Genomic DNA, 14,935 nt, shown 5'->3' with positions numbered 1-14,935 from the left:
GATTAGGGCCTATTAGCAGAACTGGCTTGGGGGAGCTCTCTGCGTGATGCAATCCACAGGCGTGCATATCTCCGAGGCAAGCTGAGGTGAATTTTTTTTATGCGGTGCATTGTTACAGTGGGGAATGGGTTGCCTGACATGTGGTGGAAGCTGATTCGATTGTAATTTTCAAAAGAGAATTGGATAAATACTTGAAAGGGAAAAGCTTTGCAGGACGATGGGGAAAAGGAGCAGGAAAGCGGGACTAATCGGATAGCTCTTGCGAAGAGCTAGCACGAGCACAAATGGGTCAAGTGGCCTCCTAGCTGTGCATCAATCCACGATGTACAATTCAGGACCTGTGTGCGTCGAGGTGGTGCCTTGTATGTGGAGAAATATCCTTATGATTGAAATCTGCTCAGAAAGCCAGGCATCTGTTGGAACTGCAGTTCAAAAGAGGCAACTGGGGAAGGAGTGTAAGAAGCACAAGTTGCTCGAAAAGCACAAAGGATCCAAAGCAAAATAAAGGACAGGCCCATTTTTATCTGGAGTTGGATCTTTCTACTGCAGAATTTTATTTTTGTCAAATCTGCACACGCTTGCCCAGAGAATGTGTTGTGTGTGATCGTGGCAAACGAGAGAGAGGCAATGGTGAACAGAAAGATGCCACGTCTCCAGTTTAAACACTAAGTCAACGACTCGGTAAAGAAGTTGCATTAGGAGATCGTGTTGCTGCCAGGGCATTCAGATTCCATGTTTGCTTTGCTTTGTTAGTATTACTCAGAGTTACTCCGCTAAGATCAGTGTAACATTTGAGTTTACAAATAATGGAAAAGCCACATCCTGTTTTGTTCAATCCATTGTTCGAGAATAAAGCCATTTCTTTCACCCCCCCCCCCTTCCTTCTCTCTATCACGTCTCACAATCAGAAAGAAACTATTGTTGAAAATGTACCTGAATACTCCGTTATGGGTGGGGGGAGGGTGGAAACCAGCACATTCTTTCCTAACATTTGAAGGAGCCCCCCTGTGTAAGTATTCCAAATTTTCCAAGTCTTTTTCTAAATTTAGTTTGGCAGCTTTGCGCTGGTGGATCTCCCCAGTGTCCTGGCCAACACTGATTACTCGACCCAACGCCTAGAAACCGATGATCTGGCCACTTAATTCATTGCCGTTAGTGGGAGCTTGCTGTGCGCAACTTGGCTGCTGCGTCCCCATGTTGCAGCAGTGGACGGACTTCAAAGGTACTTCACTGGCTGTAAAGTCCTTTGGGACATCCTGCAAGTCTAGAAGTGTCTTATTTTTGAGCGAAGGCGGCTGGTGAAAATGATCTGGTGTTTCTACACCATCCTGAAAAAGGAGAAAACCCCAGAGAACGATTTAAAACAAACATGTTCTCCAGCTGTCCGAGACCAGATGATTGCTGATATAGTTTATTCCATTTAATTGCTGCCTAGTAACTCTCACACAAAGGAATAATTCAAGGATTGGGCTATCCAGCACCAAGTGACATTTCCTCGCTTCTGGTATTGCTGCTTAATGATGTTGTGAAGTTCCTTCAACAGAAGCCCCGTCGTTGAGAATGATGCTCATTTCAGGTAGATTGTTGGGTACGTCAGGGACACAGCTGCATTGAAAATGCATTTGTCGGTTTATTTGCCATGTGTCACATGGTCAGTATCAAGAGAAGCCTGATAACATTTCTATCATACACAGAAAAAGCCCAGTCCCATCCCTGTAACATCCTCCAGTCCTTCAATCTCGCTCTCTGCTCTCCCTCTCTTTCTCCTACCCTCCTCCCTGATTTCCTTTAAATCCACCACTGGTGGCCTCGCCTGCATTTGCCTGTGCTGTTAGCTTGGGAATTCTGACAAGCCATTCTGCCTCTCTGTCACTCTCTCTCTTTATCTGTCCAGCATGCTCTCTCCCTCCCTCTCTCTCTCTCTCTCTCTCTCTCTCTCTCTCTCTCTAGCACTTTCTCCCTGTCTGGCTGTCTGCTTGGCTCCCTCCCGCTTTGCCTCTGTGTCTGGTGTGTGCGCTCTCTCTCTCGCTCTGTGTCTGGCACGCTCGCGTGCTCTCTCTCCCTCGCTCTCCCTCGTTCTCTCTTGCTCATGCCTGATGCGCTCGCTCTCTCTCTCTCTCACACTTTCTCTCTCTCTCTCGCGCTCTGTGCCTAGCACGTGCGCGCTCTCACTCTGGGCCTGGCTCGCTCACTCTCTCTCACTCTGGGCCTGGCGCGCTTGCTAACTCGCTTTTGCTCTTGCTCTTGCTGTCTCTCTCTCTCGCTGTCTCTCTCTCTCTCGCTGTCTCTCACTCTCTCTCGCTGTCTCGCTCTCTTTCCCTCTCACTGTCTCTCTCTCGCTGTCGCTCTCTCTCTGTCTCTCTCTCTGTCTCCCTGTCTCTCTCGCTGTCTCTCACTCTCTCTCGCTGTCTCGCTCTCTTTCCCTCTCACTGTCTCTCTCTCGCTGTCGCTCTCTCTCGCTCTCTCTCTGTCTCTCTCTCTGTCTCCTTGTCTCTCTCGCTGTCTCTCTCTCTCTCGCTGTCTCTCTCTCTCTCGCTGTCTCTCTCTCTCTCGCTGTCTCTCTCTCTCTCGCTGTCTCTCTCTCTCTCGCTGTCTCTCTCTCTCTCGCTGTCTCTCTCTCTCTCGCTGTCTCTCTCTCTCTCGCTGTCTCTCTCTCTCTCTCGCTGTCTCTCTCTCTCTCGCTGTCTCTCTCTCTCTCGCTGTCTCTCTCTCTCTCTCTCTCTCTCGCTGTCTCTCTCTCTCTCTCGCTGTCTCTTGCTCCCACTCTCGCTCTCTCTCTCTCGCTCTGTGCCTGGTGCGCTCGCTTGCTCTCTCTCTCACTCTCCCTCTCTCTCTCTCTCGCTTTCTCTCTCTCATTCTGTGCCTGGCGCAGTTGCTAACTCACTTTTGCTCTCTCTCTCCCTCTCTCGCTCTCTCTCTCCCTCTCTCAGGCTCTCGCTTTCTCTCTCCCTTTCTCGCTCTATCTCCCTCTCGCTCTGTGCGTGGCGTGCTTGCTAACTCACTTTTGCTCTCTCTCTCGCTCTCTCCCTCTCGCTCTCCCTCTCGCTTTCGCTGTTGCTCTCGCTCTCGCTCTCCTCCCTCTCACTCTCGCTCTCCCTCTCTCTCTCGCTCTGTGCCTAGCACACTTGCTAACTCGTTTTTGCTCTTGCTTTCGCTGTCTCTCTCTCTCGCTGTCTCTCTCTCTCGCTCTCTCTCTTGCTGTCTCTCTCTCTCTCGCTGTCTCTCTCTCGCTGTCTCTCTCTCTCGCTGCCCCTCTCTCTCTCGCTGCCCCTCTCTCTTTCGCTGCCCCTCTCTCTCTCGCTGCCCCTCTCTCTCTCGCTGCCCCTCTCTCTCTCGCTGCCCCTCTCTCTCTCGCTGCCCCTCTCTCTCTCGCTGCCCCTCTCTCTCTCGCTGCCCCTCTCTCTCTCGCTGCCCCTCTCTCTCTCGCTGCCCCTCTCTCTCTCTCGCTGCCTCTCTCTCTCTCTCGCTGCCTCTCTCTCTCGCTGCCTCTCTCTCTCGCTGTCTCTTTCTCTCGCTCGCTCTCGCTCTCTCGCTTGCTCTTGCTCTCTCTCTTGTGCTCTCTCTCACGCGTTCTCTCTCACTCTCTCTCGCTTTCTCTTGCGCGCTCTCTCTCTCGCTCTCTTTCTCGCGCTCTGTGCCTGACTCGCGCTCTCTCTCTCGCGCTCTCTCTCTCGCGCTCTCTCTCTCGCGCTCTCTTTCTCTCGCGCTCTCTTTCTCTCGCGCTCTCTTTCTCTCGCGCTCTCTTGCTCTCGCTCTCTCGCACGCGTGCTCTCTCTCGCACGCACGCTCTCTCTCGCACGCGTGCGCTCTCTCGCATGTGCTCTCGCACTCGCTCTCGCTCTCTGTTTCACTCTGTGCCTGGCACGCACACTCTCGCTCTCTCTGTGCCTGGCGCGCGCTCACTCTCTCACGCGCTCTCTCTTGCGCGCGCTCTCACTCTCTCTCTGGATCGCTCTGTGCCTGGCACACACTCTCTCGCTCTCTCTCTCTCTCGCTCTGTGCCTGGCGCGCTCTCTCTCGCTCTCTCTCTCGCTCTCTCTCGCTCGCTCTCTCTTGCTCGCTCGCTCTCTCTCTCTCGCTCTCTCTCTCACTCTCTCTCGTGCTCTCTCTCTCTCCCCCTCTCTCTCTGTGCCTGGCGCACTCGCTCGCTCTCCCCCTTCATCTCGCCCGCCCCTTCTCTCCCTTCTGAGAGCTACTGCCTTGCCCAGGGCTAAAGCTGTGCTCAAAATCTGCTTCCCCTTCAATTTTACCCTTGTCATTGGGAGAGTGGGGCCACACAGTAACAGCACGGTAAATGCCTATTTCTTAAATTGGCATTACAATCGTAAAATGTTAGTCACCTTGTCTCAGTGCAAAGACTCCCAATTAGTTTCAGGGAGCCTAGCGCAAACTTGTGTCGTGGTCCTGCAGACTGACTGGAGCTGGGCAGTCTACTCTCACCCTTCGTTGGAACAGCAGCCCAGCTGTTGAATAGGTTAGTTGGACGTGGCTGCACTGTTGTGATTTTCCTTACAGACGGTTTCAATTCTAACCCTGTTTGTGGAGGCACAGAATAGAGTCCTTGCCAAAATAAATGTAAATTTACTCATTCACGGGATGTCGGCATCGTTGGTAAGGCCCAACGTTTGTTGCCCGCTACTAGTTACCTTCGAGACGGTGATGCTGTGCTGCCACCATGAACCACTGCAGTCAGTGCAGTGAACCCCTGCCGTGCTCTTAGATTGGGAGTTCCAGTATTTTGATCCAATGCCAGTGAAGGCAAGGCCGGTGCACATTCAAGTTGGGAGTGCGGGTCGTGTAGTGGCTGTGTCACTGGGTTAATAATCCAGTAGGCCTCACTTAATGAGCTGGTTGCAAGAGCTTTAAACTCAGTTAATAACATAAATCCGGAATTTGAAAAAAAAAGAACACTTAGTTCAGTAATGGTGACCATGAAACTAATGGATTGATGTAAAAACTAATGTCCTTTAGGGAAGGAAATCTGCTGTCCTTGCCCGGTCTGGGCCTACGTGTGACTCCAGACCCACAGCAAATGTGTCTGACTGTTAACTACCCTCCGAAATGGCCAAGCAAGCCGCTCGGTTGTATCAAATTTGCTAGAACCTTCAGAAGGACTGCAGTAAATACTGGCCTTACCATGGGTACCCAAATCCTGGGGAGTGAATTTTTAAAAAAAAAGTCAGGATGGCATGAAACTTGGGGGGGGGAACTCGCAGATGGTGGTGTTCCCGTCCACCTGATGCACTTGGTCTTCTCGGTAGTAGAGTTTGGGAGGTGCTGCCAAAGGAGCCTTGGCGAGCTGTTGCAGTGCACCTCCTAGATGTTACACACTGCCTTGCGGAGCACCAAGGTTGGAGTGAGTGAGAGTTTAAGGCGGTGGATGGGGTGCTTCACACTACCTTTGTAATTTTAAAAATTCTCATCCTTGTGTTCAAATCCCTCCAAGGCCTGGTCCTCTCTCTCTCTCTCTGTGAACTCCTGCAGCCCTTCAACCCTCCAAGAGCTCTGCATTTCCCCCACCAGCGGCCACTGTGTACTCCCTTTGCGAGTCGTTATGGGCTGCGCCTCCAGCCGTCTAGGCGCCAAGATGTAGAATTCCCTCACCAAACCTCTTTGTCTCTCCCACCCATCACACTCTCTCTCTCTCGTTCTCTAAAACCAGCCTCTTTAGCCAAGCTAATGATCATCTGTCCTTATGTCCTCCCGTTTTCACATGTATTAATTTTTAAATGAAGACTTGGGATATTTTGCTACATGAAACACAGGTTGCTGTTTTACAGAGCGAGGATTAACGATCATGATCCAGGTGGGGGGTTTCTGCACCACTTGCTTACTTTTCCTATTAAAACTACAACGTTCGAGCTTCACTGAAAGGTTAAATTGAAGGCCACCCACAGTTTATCTCTGCTCTTTTTTAACCGGTAGTGTATCATTGAGGATAAACGAAGAAGTTTAGATGATAGGATCAGTACAGGTAAGGTTTTGAGGCTGTCTGGTGTTCACAATACATGTGATAAAATCGCAGTGCTAAGTAAACTAACGTCCTGAATAAATGTTTGACGATGCTTTTTAAAGCCAACAACCTGCACACACTTTGAACGGCTTTGGTGCAAGCCCTTTAGGTAGCACCTCCCCGGTATTGGGAGTCAGCTTCACACAGTGAGTAGCATCCTTGCCTCGGAGTTAGAAAGTTGTGGGTTCAGGACCCATTCCAGAGGCATGAGCAGGTAACCTAGGCTGACCTCTCAGTGCGGTAGCGAGGGAGTGCTGCACTGTTGGAGGTGCTGTCTTTCAGATGAGTTGTTAAACCGAGGTCCACCCCCACAACTGCTTGTTCTGGTGAAACTACTTTGAAGAGCAAGATTCTCCTGGAGTCTTAGCCAACCTTTAGTCCTCAATCAACGCCATCTAAAGCAGATTCTGACCATTTATCTCAATGTTCTCTTCATGGCTTTACTTCGTACAAATTGGCTGCCGTGTTTCCTACAAAACAACTCTTGTGGATAGACTGTAGTCTTGGCAAATTTTAAAAAGAAAATGGTTCATGTGCATGTTTCTTAGCCATCCTGATAAATGCATTTTATCTAGATAGGGGGCCCAAAGCTGCTTAAACGCTATAGAATAGGTAGCAAAGACAGAAAATGCTGGAAAAACTCAGCAGGTCTGGCAGCATCTGTGGAGAGAGAGACAGAGTTAACGTTTCGAGTCCGTATGACCTTTCTTCAGAGCTTCTCCAGAATAGGCAGTATCGCTTCACCTGCTTTTACACGCCTGACAACTAGGTTGAAACTCAGAATCCCCTCAGGACAAGGAGACCTTTTAAGTCCCTTTACAAACAGAAACCCCTCCTCTCCGATAGGAGTACCAGCTAAAATATATTTTTACTTCTATCCTTTTGATGTGAACCCAAACCTAAATCAAAATGTTTCATTCCTGCAAAGCTAGCAAGTGTGTAAAAGCGCGGGGAGAAAATTAACTGGTGGTGACGAAGTGTTTGTTTAGGCGGTGGTTTAGTTAAGCCTTCCACAAAGAAACTGCTGTTGTCCCAGTGTCAGTCATGTTAAACCCCAATGCAATGTAGATTTTTTACATGGAGATGTCAAATTTGACAGGTGTGGAAAGGGATTGCTCATAATTACCCTGAGGTTTGACTATTTTAATGGTATTTTTTGACTTCTAATGTAGTTTATCTAAAAAAAACCTGTCTGGCATCAGTTCAAGTGGCTGCTATTTTTTCCGATGAAATATGTTGCTCTTTGTTTTCTCCAGCTTTTAGCTCTGCTGTTACCCCTACCTTGTTCTTTCAGATAGACTGGGATCTGAACTGTGCCACAGATGATATTTCTGCTGCACATTCTTTGACGAGAGGCTTTGTTTGGGATATAACTTCCAACCAGTTTTGACTCTCCCTATCCCCTCCACTCCCCCACCCAACCCCAAACCTCATCCTTAAGAAACAAGGACACATTGAGTGCAAGGCCCTCTTTTTTTCTCCAAGTGGCCCAGCAATGAATTGGCCCAAGCTTTCTGTTTGGTGTTTGGTCATCAAGCAATCTCCCCTCTTTCCACTTTCCCCTCCTCTCTGGTGGACTTTTAATAAAACGTTGGTTTGGTCTCAACTAGAGTATTGTGTCCGATTCTGGGCACCACGCTCTAAGAGGATGTGAAGGCTTTAGAGACGACAGTCCTGGTGAAAGGTCACTGGGCTGGGTGATTAACTCTGTTTCTCTCTCCACGGACACTGCCTGACCTGTAGAGTATCTCCAGCGTTTTTTTGTTCTCGTTTCTATAACAATTTTATTCATTTCGATGAGATCATTTCTTCTTCTTCTGAATTCCGGAGATTAGAGACCCATTCTACTCGATCTCTCCTCGGAGGGCAGCCCCGTCATCCCACCTCTGATACCCTCCTGAGGCCGATTGAAGGCGTGCGGGAGAAAGGATTTGTTGTTAGGACCAGGGGGGGAACGTGAGTGGAGCATAAACTCTGACCAACTGGGCCAATGGTATTTTTTACTTCATTAAAAGTCCACCAGAGAGGAGGGGAAAGTGGAAAGAGGGGAGATTGCTTGATGACCAAGTACCAAACAGAAAGCTTGGGCCAATTCATTGCTGGGCCACTTGAAAAAAAGAAGGCCTTGCACTCAATGTGTCCTTGTTTTTTAAGGATGAGGTCAACCAATGGCCAACTCTGTCCCAATTATTTTGCTTAAAAGCTAGGCCCTCTAGCCCTCGCCCCTCACCCCTGCCCAGTCCTTGTGGAGTGCAAAGTATAATTTTAGATAAATTAGGCTCCGGGTAACCTTTCATCCAAACTTAGAAGCAGCATTTAGATCTTGGCATATATCAGATCAGTTGACTGAACTGCAAGCCTTCTAACCTGCATATTGTTAAATAACTCTGATTTGCATGAAGCTGTTCTTTTTTTTTAAACATAAATAATTTTGTGCTTACATTAACCTGCAGCAAACAGTTTCCCTAAGACAGCACTGCCGACTGCACACGTTTCTCCGGCCAATCAACCAGGATGGGGGTCTAACTCAAAGGGCACTGGCACCACGATGAGCAAACCAGAGCAGCAGGATGACGATACACTGGTTCAAATGGCTGAGCATATCCCTGCCGGCAACAGGACTCCCATGTGTGCTCACTGCAACTCCATCATCAGGTAGGAGGCAAGCCAAGAAACCGACTCTTCATAAAATGAGAATCGCGTTCAAGAAAGACAAAACTGGTGAAATGTTAGTTAAACCGAGTCCACATCGTGGAAACAGACCACTTGGCCCAGTTGGTCTGTACCAGAGTTTATGCTCCACACACGTTTTCCCCCCTAGTCCTTTCAACAAATCCTTTCTATTCCTTTCTACTGCACGTATTCAAACCAGCTTTCCACAAATGCGTCTCTGCTATTCACCTCAACCGCTCCGTGTGGTAGTGAGTTCCACACTCTCATCACCCTCTGGGTGAAAGAAATGATAAGAGGAAAGCCGTTTCTCCTGAGTTTCTTATTAGATTTATTAGTGACTATCTTATATTTATGGTCTCTAAATTTGTACACTAACAATTAAGTGAGTAACATTTCATGGTTTTAGACTAAACAAGCTTCTCCCCTAATGCACAATTGTTAACTCCTCCCTAACTAATACACTCTTTAATTCACAATGATGGATGGTCTTTGAGAGGAAAATGGTGTAGAAGATTTGGAAATCACTGACATTGGTTTTTGTAGACAAGTGAAGTTATGGCACGGGTTGCATCATGGACCTTTGGTAAACTCTCTGCTTGCAAATAAACACAAACGTTTTTCCTTGCGGATGGTTTCTCTTTATGTTTGGAAATTATTGGAATGCGTAGCTTCCCCAGACTGTGGAGCAGTGACATCAGTAAGTGTCGATTAAAAGTAGTGCTCACTGTTGTGGATCAGCTTTCCTGCTTGAGCACATGTCCCTAACTCCCCTTTCTCTGTCTCCATAACCCGACAACCCTTTGAGATTTCTGCGCCCCGCCACTTCAGGCCTCTTGCGTGTTCCCAATTTTGATTGCAGCACCGGTGGTGGCTGTGTCTTTAGCTGGCTGGGCCCTAAGCTCTGGAATTCCCTCTCCTAAAGCTCTCTGCGTGCCTCTCCTCCTCCTGTGAGACGCTTCTTACCCTGCCTCTGATCAAACATTTGATCACCCTGTCCAAATATCTCCTTATGTGCCTCGGTGTCACGTTTTGTTTGATAGTGCTTCTGTGAAGTGTGTTGGGCCGTCTTACTATGTTTAAGATGCTATATAAAAGTAAGGTTTGTGTGAGCTTGAATGCACAGACAAAGTGTGGAAACACTCAGACATAGGTCATTTGAGTGAAGGGGTATAAGCTCTGAAGAAGAGTCATACGGAGTTGAAACGCTAACTCTGTTTCTCTCTTCACAGATGCTGCCAGACCGGCTGAGCTTTTCCAGCATTTTTTGTTTCTATTTCAGATTTCTAGTAACCGCAGTATTTTGCTTTCATCATATATATGTATCCTTTTTTTTTAATTGGCTTTTCACTTTGCACTGCAGGTGCTCCCTCTACGATTTTTGGGTCTCCTTCGTTACTGTTCTATTTCCTGCTCCTGCCCCAACTGCATTCCTCACTCCTTTTCTCTCTCCCCCCATGTTTTCCTTCAGGTTGAGCCTTGTGGTCCCATTATTTATTTGAACAGTGTTCTGTGCGAGTTTTGAGGACGCGTGCGGAGCTCAGTTTTCTGTCTGTTCCTCTCTTTCCTCCTCACCCAGACCGCATCTGTGTGAGCGGATGGTTTTAACACAGGCAGATCAGAGTAATTGACCCATCAACCTACAGCCACCCTCCAAACATCCATTTCAATAAGATCCATTTGCTATGATGAGCTGCCCTTAAGAGTGTTTCCCAATAGGTTGCTATTTCTCTAATGGAATTGTAGACAATTGCCTTGTAAATTTTACCTAAAACTTTTTGGGGAAGTTTTGTTAGTTTGCCATTCTGTCGCATGACCCTGCAAAAAAAGTACCTTGGGGTGAAAAGCAGTTAGGGTAAAATCATAAAAGCAAAAGACTGGTTGCTGGAAATTTGAAATAAAAATGTTGGCAGTGATCAGCAGGTCAGGCAAGATCTGTGGAGAGAGAGGGTGGAATTTTACATCCCCACCCTCCATTGGGATCTTACGGCCCTCCTAAAGTCAATGGACTTTTGAACGGCTCACCGAAATTTTACAGTCCCACCCCCCACCACGACAAGGCTGTAAAGTTCCACCCAGAGAAACGAGAGTTAACGCTTCCGGGCGATGATCTTTCACCATAGCTGGATGGTGCATGAAAACGAGCTGCTTTTGGATAAATACAGAGCCGGGGAAAGGCGGGGGAGGGGATGGTGCGGAGGGAAAGAATTAAAGAGGAAATCAGTGAGAGGAGGGGCAGGGGTAAGAGCGATCAAATGGTAAAATGCTGGCGAAAGGCCAAAGGACAATGGATGGGACAAACGTGGAGCCAGAAGATGAGTCCAATTGGGGTGTCAATGGCTACGGAATGTCCAAGAGAGAGTGGAATTGGTAGTTAAGATAAAGCTTGTTAAAGCGAAAGATAATGGCACAGTTCTAAGGAGTGTACAGGGACTGAAAGACCTGGGGGTTCATGTGCATAGATTTTTTGAAGGTGGCAGGACAAATTGACAGTGGTTAGCAAAACATATGGGACCTTGGGCTTCATAAGTAGAGGCAATGAGTTCAAAAGCAGGAAACTTGTAGCAAACCTTTTATAAAGCTCTTGTTTGGCCACAACTAGAGTCTTGCACCCAGTTCTGGTCACCACCCTTCAGGAAGGATGTGAGGTCCCTGTGAGGGCGCAGAGGAGATTTACCAGAATAGATCCAGGGATGAGGGATTTCTCTACAAGGCTAGGTTGGAGAAGCTAGGAGGTCGAGGGGAGATTTGGTAGAGATGTGCAAGATTATGACAGGTTTGCATAAGGCAGACAAACTGTTTCCATAACAAAAACAGAATTACCTGGAAAAACTCAGCAGGTCTGGCAGCAGCGGCGGAGAAGTTCCATTAGCTGATTGTATAAGGGCGAGGGGACACAGATTTGGGCAAGAGGTGCAGTGGGGATTGGTGGTTCCGGGGGAGTTGTGAGGAAGAACATTTTTATACAGCAAGCAGTAATGGACCTCGCAGTCTACAAGGGAGGTAGAAGCAGAGGCAGTCAATGATTTCAAAAGGAAACTCGAGGGAAATAAACTTTAGGGCTCTGGGGATAGAGCAGGGAGAATGGGACCGATTAGATTGCTCTACAGAGAGCTGGCATGGACTCAATGGGCCGAATAGCTGCCTCATGAGCCTCTATGATTCCATAAAGGCTGTAAACTGCCAAATGGAAAGATGAGATGTAGTTCTTTGACTTTACATTGAGCTTCACTGGAGCTGTGCAGGAAGCCAAGATTGAAATCGGTTGTTTGCAAGGTGATAAATGCATTTATGTATGATCTCCTTTTCCCATTGCAGCTGGAGGACAAATTTGTGTGAAATTTCTCTCTTTTTGCTATTTTAACGGAGGCTTTGCTGCTTTTGTTTATAAAGTCTCACGCAGCCTGAAATAAATTCTAAAACGTTCCAATCTCGAGGCTCCCCATTACTACAAGTGAAGCCTTTCAAGTTACGTTTGGCATTCGTGGCACAGAAAAATGGCCTGTCTACAAGTACTAGATCATTATAGATTTGTGTAATTAATACAACGCGCTGTCAATTAAACAAAGCTGCCTCCTCTCTAGACTAATAAATATATCATGTCACTCCCTGCTTGAAAGTGGATCAGTCAGATCAAAGAAGGCTGTTTCAGTGTAATTACAGTTCATGCCCTTCTGCCACTATTCTGTAGGCAGCAGAGTAGTCTCAAATGACACTTCATTTTACACCTGTTTGGTTACAGCCAAGTAATACTGTAAACCAAACTGCAATCCAATATATGCAAAAAATAAGTTGCTCTGATATGTCTTGTTTCTTTTAAAAAAAAAGTTCACAGGAATCAGAATTCCAGTGCTGTGCACACGATTGATTATTCAGACATTTTATTAAATTCCTGCTCCAGTTGACTAATCTGCCCATCTGTCGGCAGCAGTTGCCTGCTCTTGTTTCCGGAAGCTTCCCCCCCTGAATGGGACTACAGTGGATGTAAAGAGGTGGGAAAACTGATCCTGCCTGGCGAGGAGAGCTTTTCCTCTTTTTAGTTAACAATACCCTGGCTAATGAATCCACCGGACTGGTTTAGTGCCACAATGAGAGGTGAGCCACTTGTTGTACATAAGGGCCGGCATTGTTGGACAGGTGAGCATCTGAAAGGAGCACGGATGTCAGCAGGAGCTTGTCGCGAGGGTGGGAGGTGCGTCAGGCGAGGTCTGCATTCCTATCCTCCACCACTGAGCAAGGGAAGACTGGGGCATCCACACCCACAATCCTTTGGAGGCACGTTGCCTCGATTCTAAGCAGGACCAGCTCAGCGACTGACCAGGACCCCGCAGCGCATTTTAAGTCAACAGTATCCGTGCCCCTCCGCCGGGTGTGTTTCTGGTGGGGAAGGCACATAAAATAGGGCAGGTGCCACCCCCGCCCCCCCCCACCCCACCACCTTCCCACACCCACCCCCAGAATACGTTGGCGGGGGGAGGTGGGTGGGGTGGGGTGATGGGGGTTGCTGAAACCGGCAACCCACCCACCATAACCAAGGGCAGAATTTTCGGGCCCCGCTCGCCGAGGGGTAAAATGACACATGGGTGATGTCGGGCGAGCGTCCCAACGTCACCCCGCGTCATTTAGGTTTGCAGTTCGGCGGGGGTGCGGCCGAGTCAGCTGTGCGCCCGCCGACCTGTCAAAGGCCTATTAAGACCTCTTTAAAAACCAAGTGAAATAATTAAGTGAGCTGCCCGACCAACCTCCAACCTCCAGCTCGTCGGGCAGGCCTTCGCATTTTTCATGGAACCTCATCCACGGGCGGGGTGAGGCTTCACGAAGGGTTTAAGAATTCAATAAAAATGTTTTTTTTTTTTTTAAATCAATTGACATGTCCCAGCTTGTGTGACACCGTCACACGCCGGGACATGTTTCAAAAGTTTTTAATTTCTTTTATTCAGAGGTTTAAAACTTAAACAAAACTCGTGATTTCTGTGCTCTTTTGGACGCATGCACACGAAAGGGCGCGAGCCCTGACTCAGGGAATTCCCCCCCTCTCCCTCCCCCATCTCCCACCCCCCGGCTCTCACAGGGGGCGCTCAGCCTTAATTGGCCCGCCCATGCAAAATGGCGCTGCGGCCCCAATTGGGGGCACCAATCGCGTTCACGAACAACCCCCCTCCCCCCCTGCAAACGGGGGGGGGGAAAGCTCTGCCCCAAGGGTTAATTGAATTGTTTAACAAGTCAATTGACCCGGATAATACACTGACCATGCCGTTGCTGTTATATGGTTGGTGTGGGCAGTTGGGTGAGAGTGAGCAGGCTGTTTTTTTTTTGTGTACAAACCTTTTCCAAGGGTGGGAAGGAAAGGGGGTACTACCTTTGGGGTTGGGAGGAGGTGCCCTTTGCCCATCACGGGAGGGGCAGCTTCCCTAAGGTAGTGACCCCCCCCCCCCTTTCTTTCTATCAACCTGTGTGTGAAACACTCCACCCCCAGTGACCCCACCCACCACCCTGCATCCTCTCTCTAAATCGCCCAAACCCTCCCTGCCCCCAGACCCTGGACTTTCTCCAGGAACCATGGGGCTCCCTTCTTGGGACTTGCAGTCCTGGCTGCGCACTCTCCCGTGCTCTTGACGCTGCTGGAACTGCCCGGCAAGTGGACTGGCTGGCAGCTCCTGAGGGTGGGCCTCCCCAGTGAGGGACAGAAGACCCACAGACAACCTATTCAGCCCACCAGCAGAGCGTTATGGATGCGGGGCGGAGCGGCATGGAGAGAGTTGGCTCCACGCTGACTTTGCTTCCAATGGGTGGGAGGGCAGGGGTTAGCGGGCTGTACATCCCCCTGTTCCCCCCCGTCCCTCCCCCATAACGCGCTGCCCTATGTGTCAACCTCACGCCCACCTTTAAGCAATATCCTATTTTTAGTGTCTGCTGCAGCACCACGCTGTCTTGAAAATTATTCTCCATTTTAGCACTTCCAATTTTTGTCTGCAACTAAATTTCTGCAGCTTAAAAACGCATGAAATCATTCAGGTTGTTCTGCAGGAGAGTGTAATACTACTTTCCTGACGTGGTGATTGACGAGAGTGCTGTACAAATGTTAAAACTGGCAGATATATCTCACAATGGAATGTCCATTGAATAATGGATGAGGTGTTTAAAATGGCCCATTCGGTTAACAGATTAGGCTTTGTAGAAGCAATGCAGGCTAATTAATATCTGAAATGCGCACTCATGTTGGATAATGGCCCTCCTGAACATGATCACAGT

General features: G+C 48.5%; 1 protein-coding gene across 10 annotated transcripts in view; it reads left to right on the top strand.

The window, feature by feature from the left end:
• The window catches only part of LOC121281498 (PDZ and LIM domain protein 5-like), a 247,665-nt gene that overhangs the window by 220,045 nt on the left and 12,685 nt on the right, over positions 1–14,935 (top strand). For all 10 annotated transcript variants that reach the window (XM_041194460.1, XM_041194452.1, XM_041194514.1 and 7 more), the window contains one exon: positions 8,467–8,668. In XM_041194460.1, the coding sequence (XP_041050394.1) occupies positions 8,467–8,668 (202 nt within the window). The remainder of the gene's footprint in view (positions 1–8,466; positions 8,669–14,935) is intronic.

Source organism: Carcharodon carcharias, chromosome 1, assembly GCF_017639515.1.
Source record: "Carcharodon carcharias isolate sCarCar2 chromosome 1, sCarCar2.pri, whole genome shotgun sequence".
Taxonomy (NCBI): domain Eukaryota; kingdom Metazoa; phylum Chordata; class Chondrichthyes; order Lamniformes; family Lamnidae; genus Carcharodon; species Carcharodon carcharias.
Note: the sequence above shows the minus strand (reverse complement) of the source record. Positions and strands in the feature narration are given on the sequence as shown.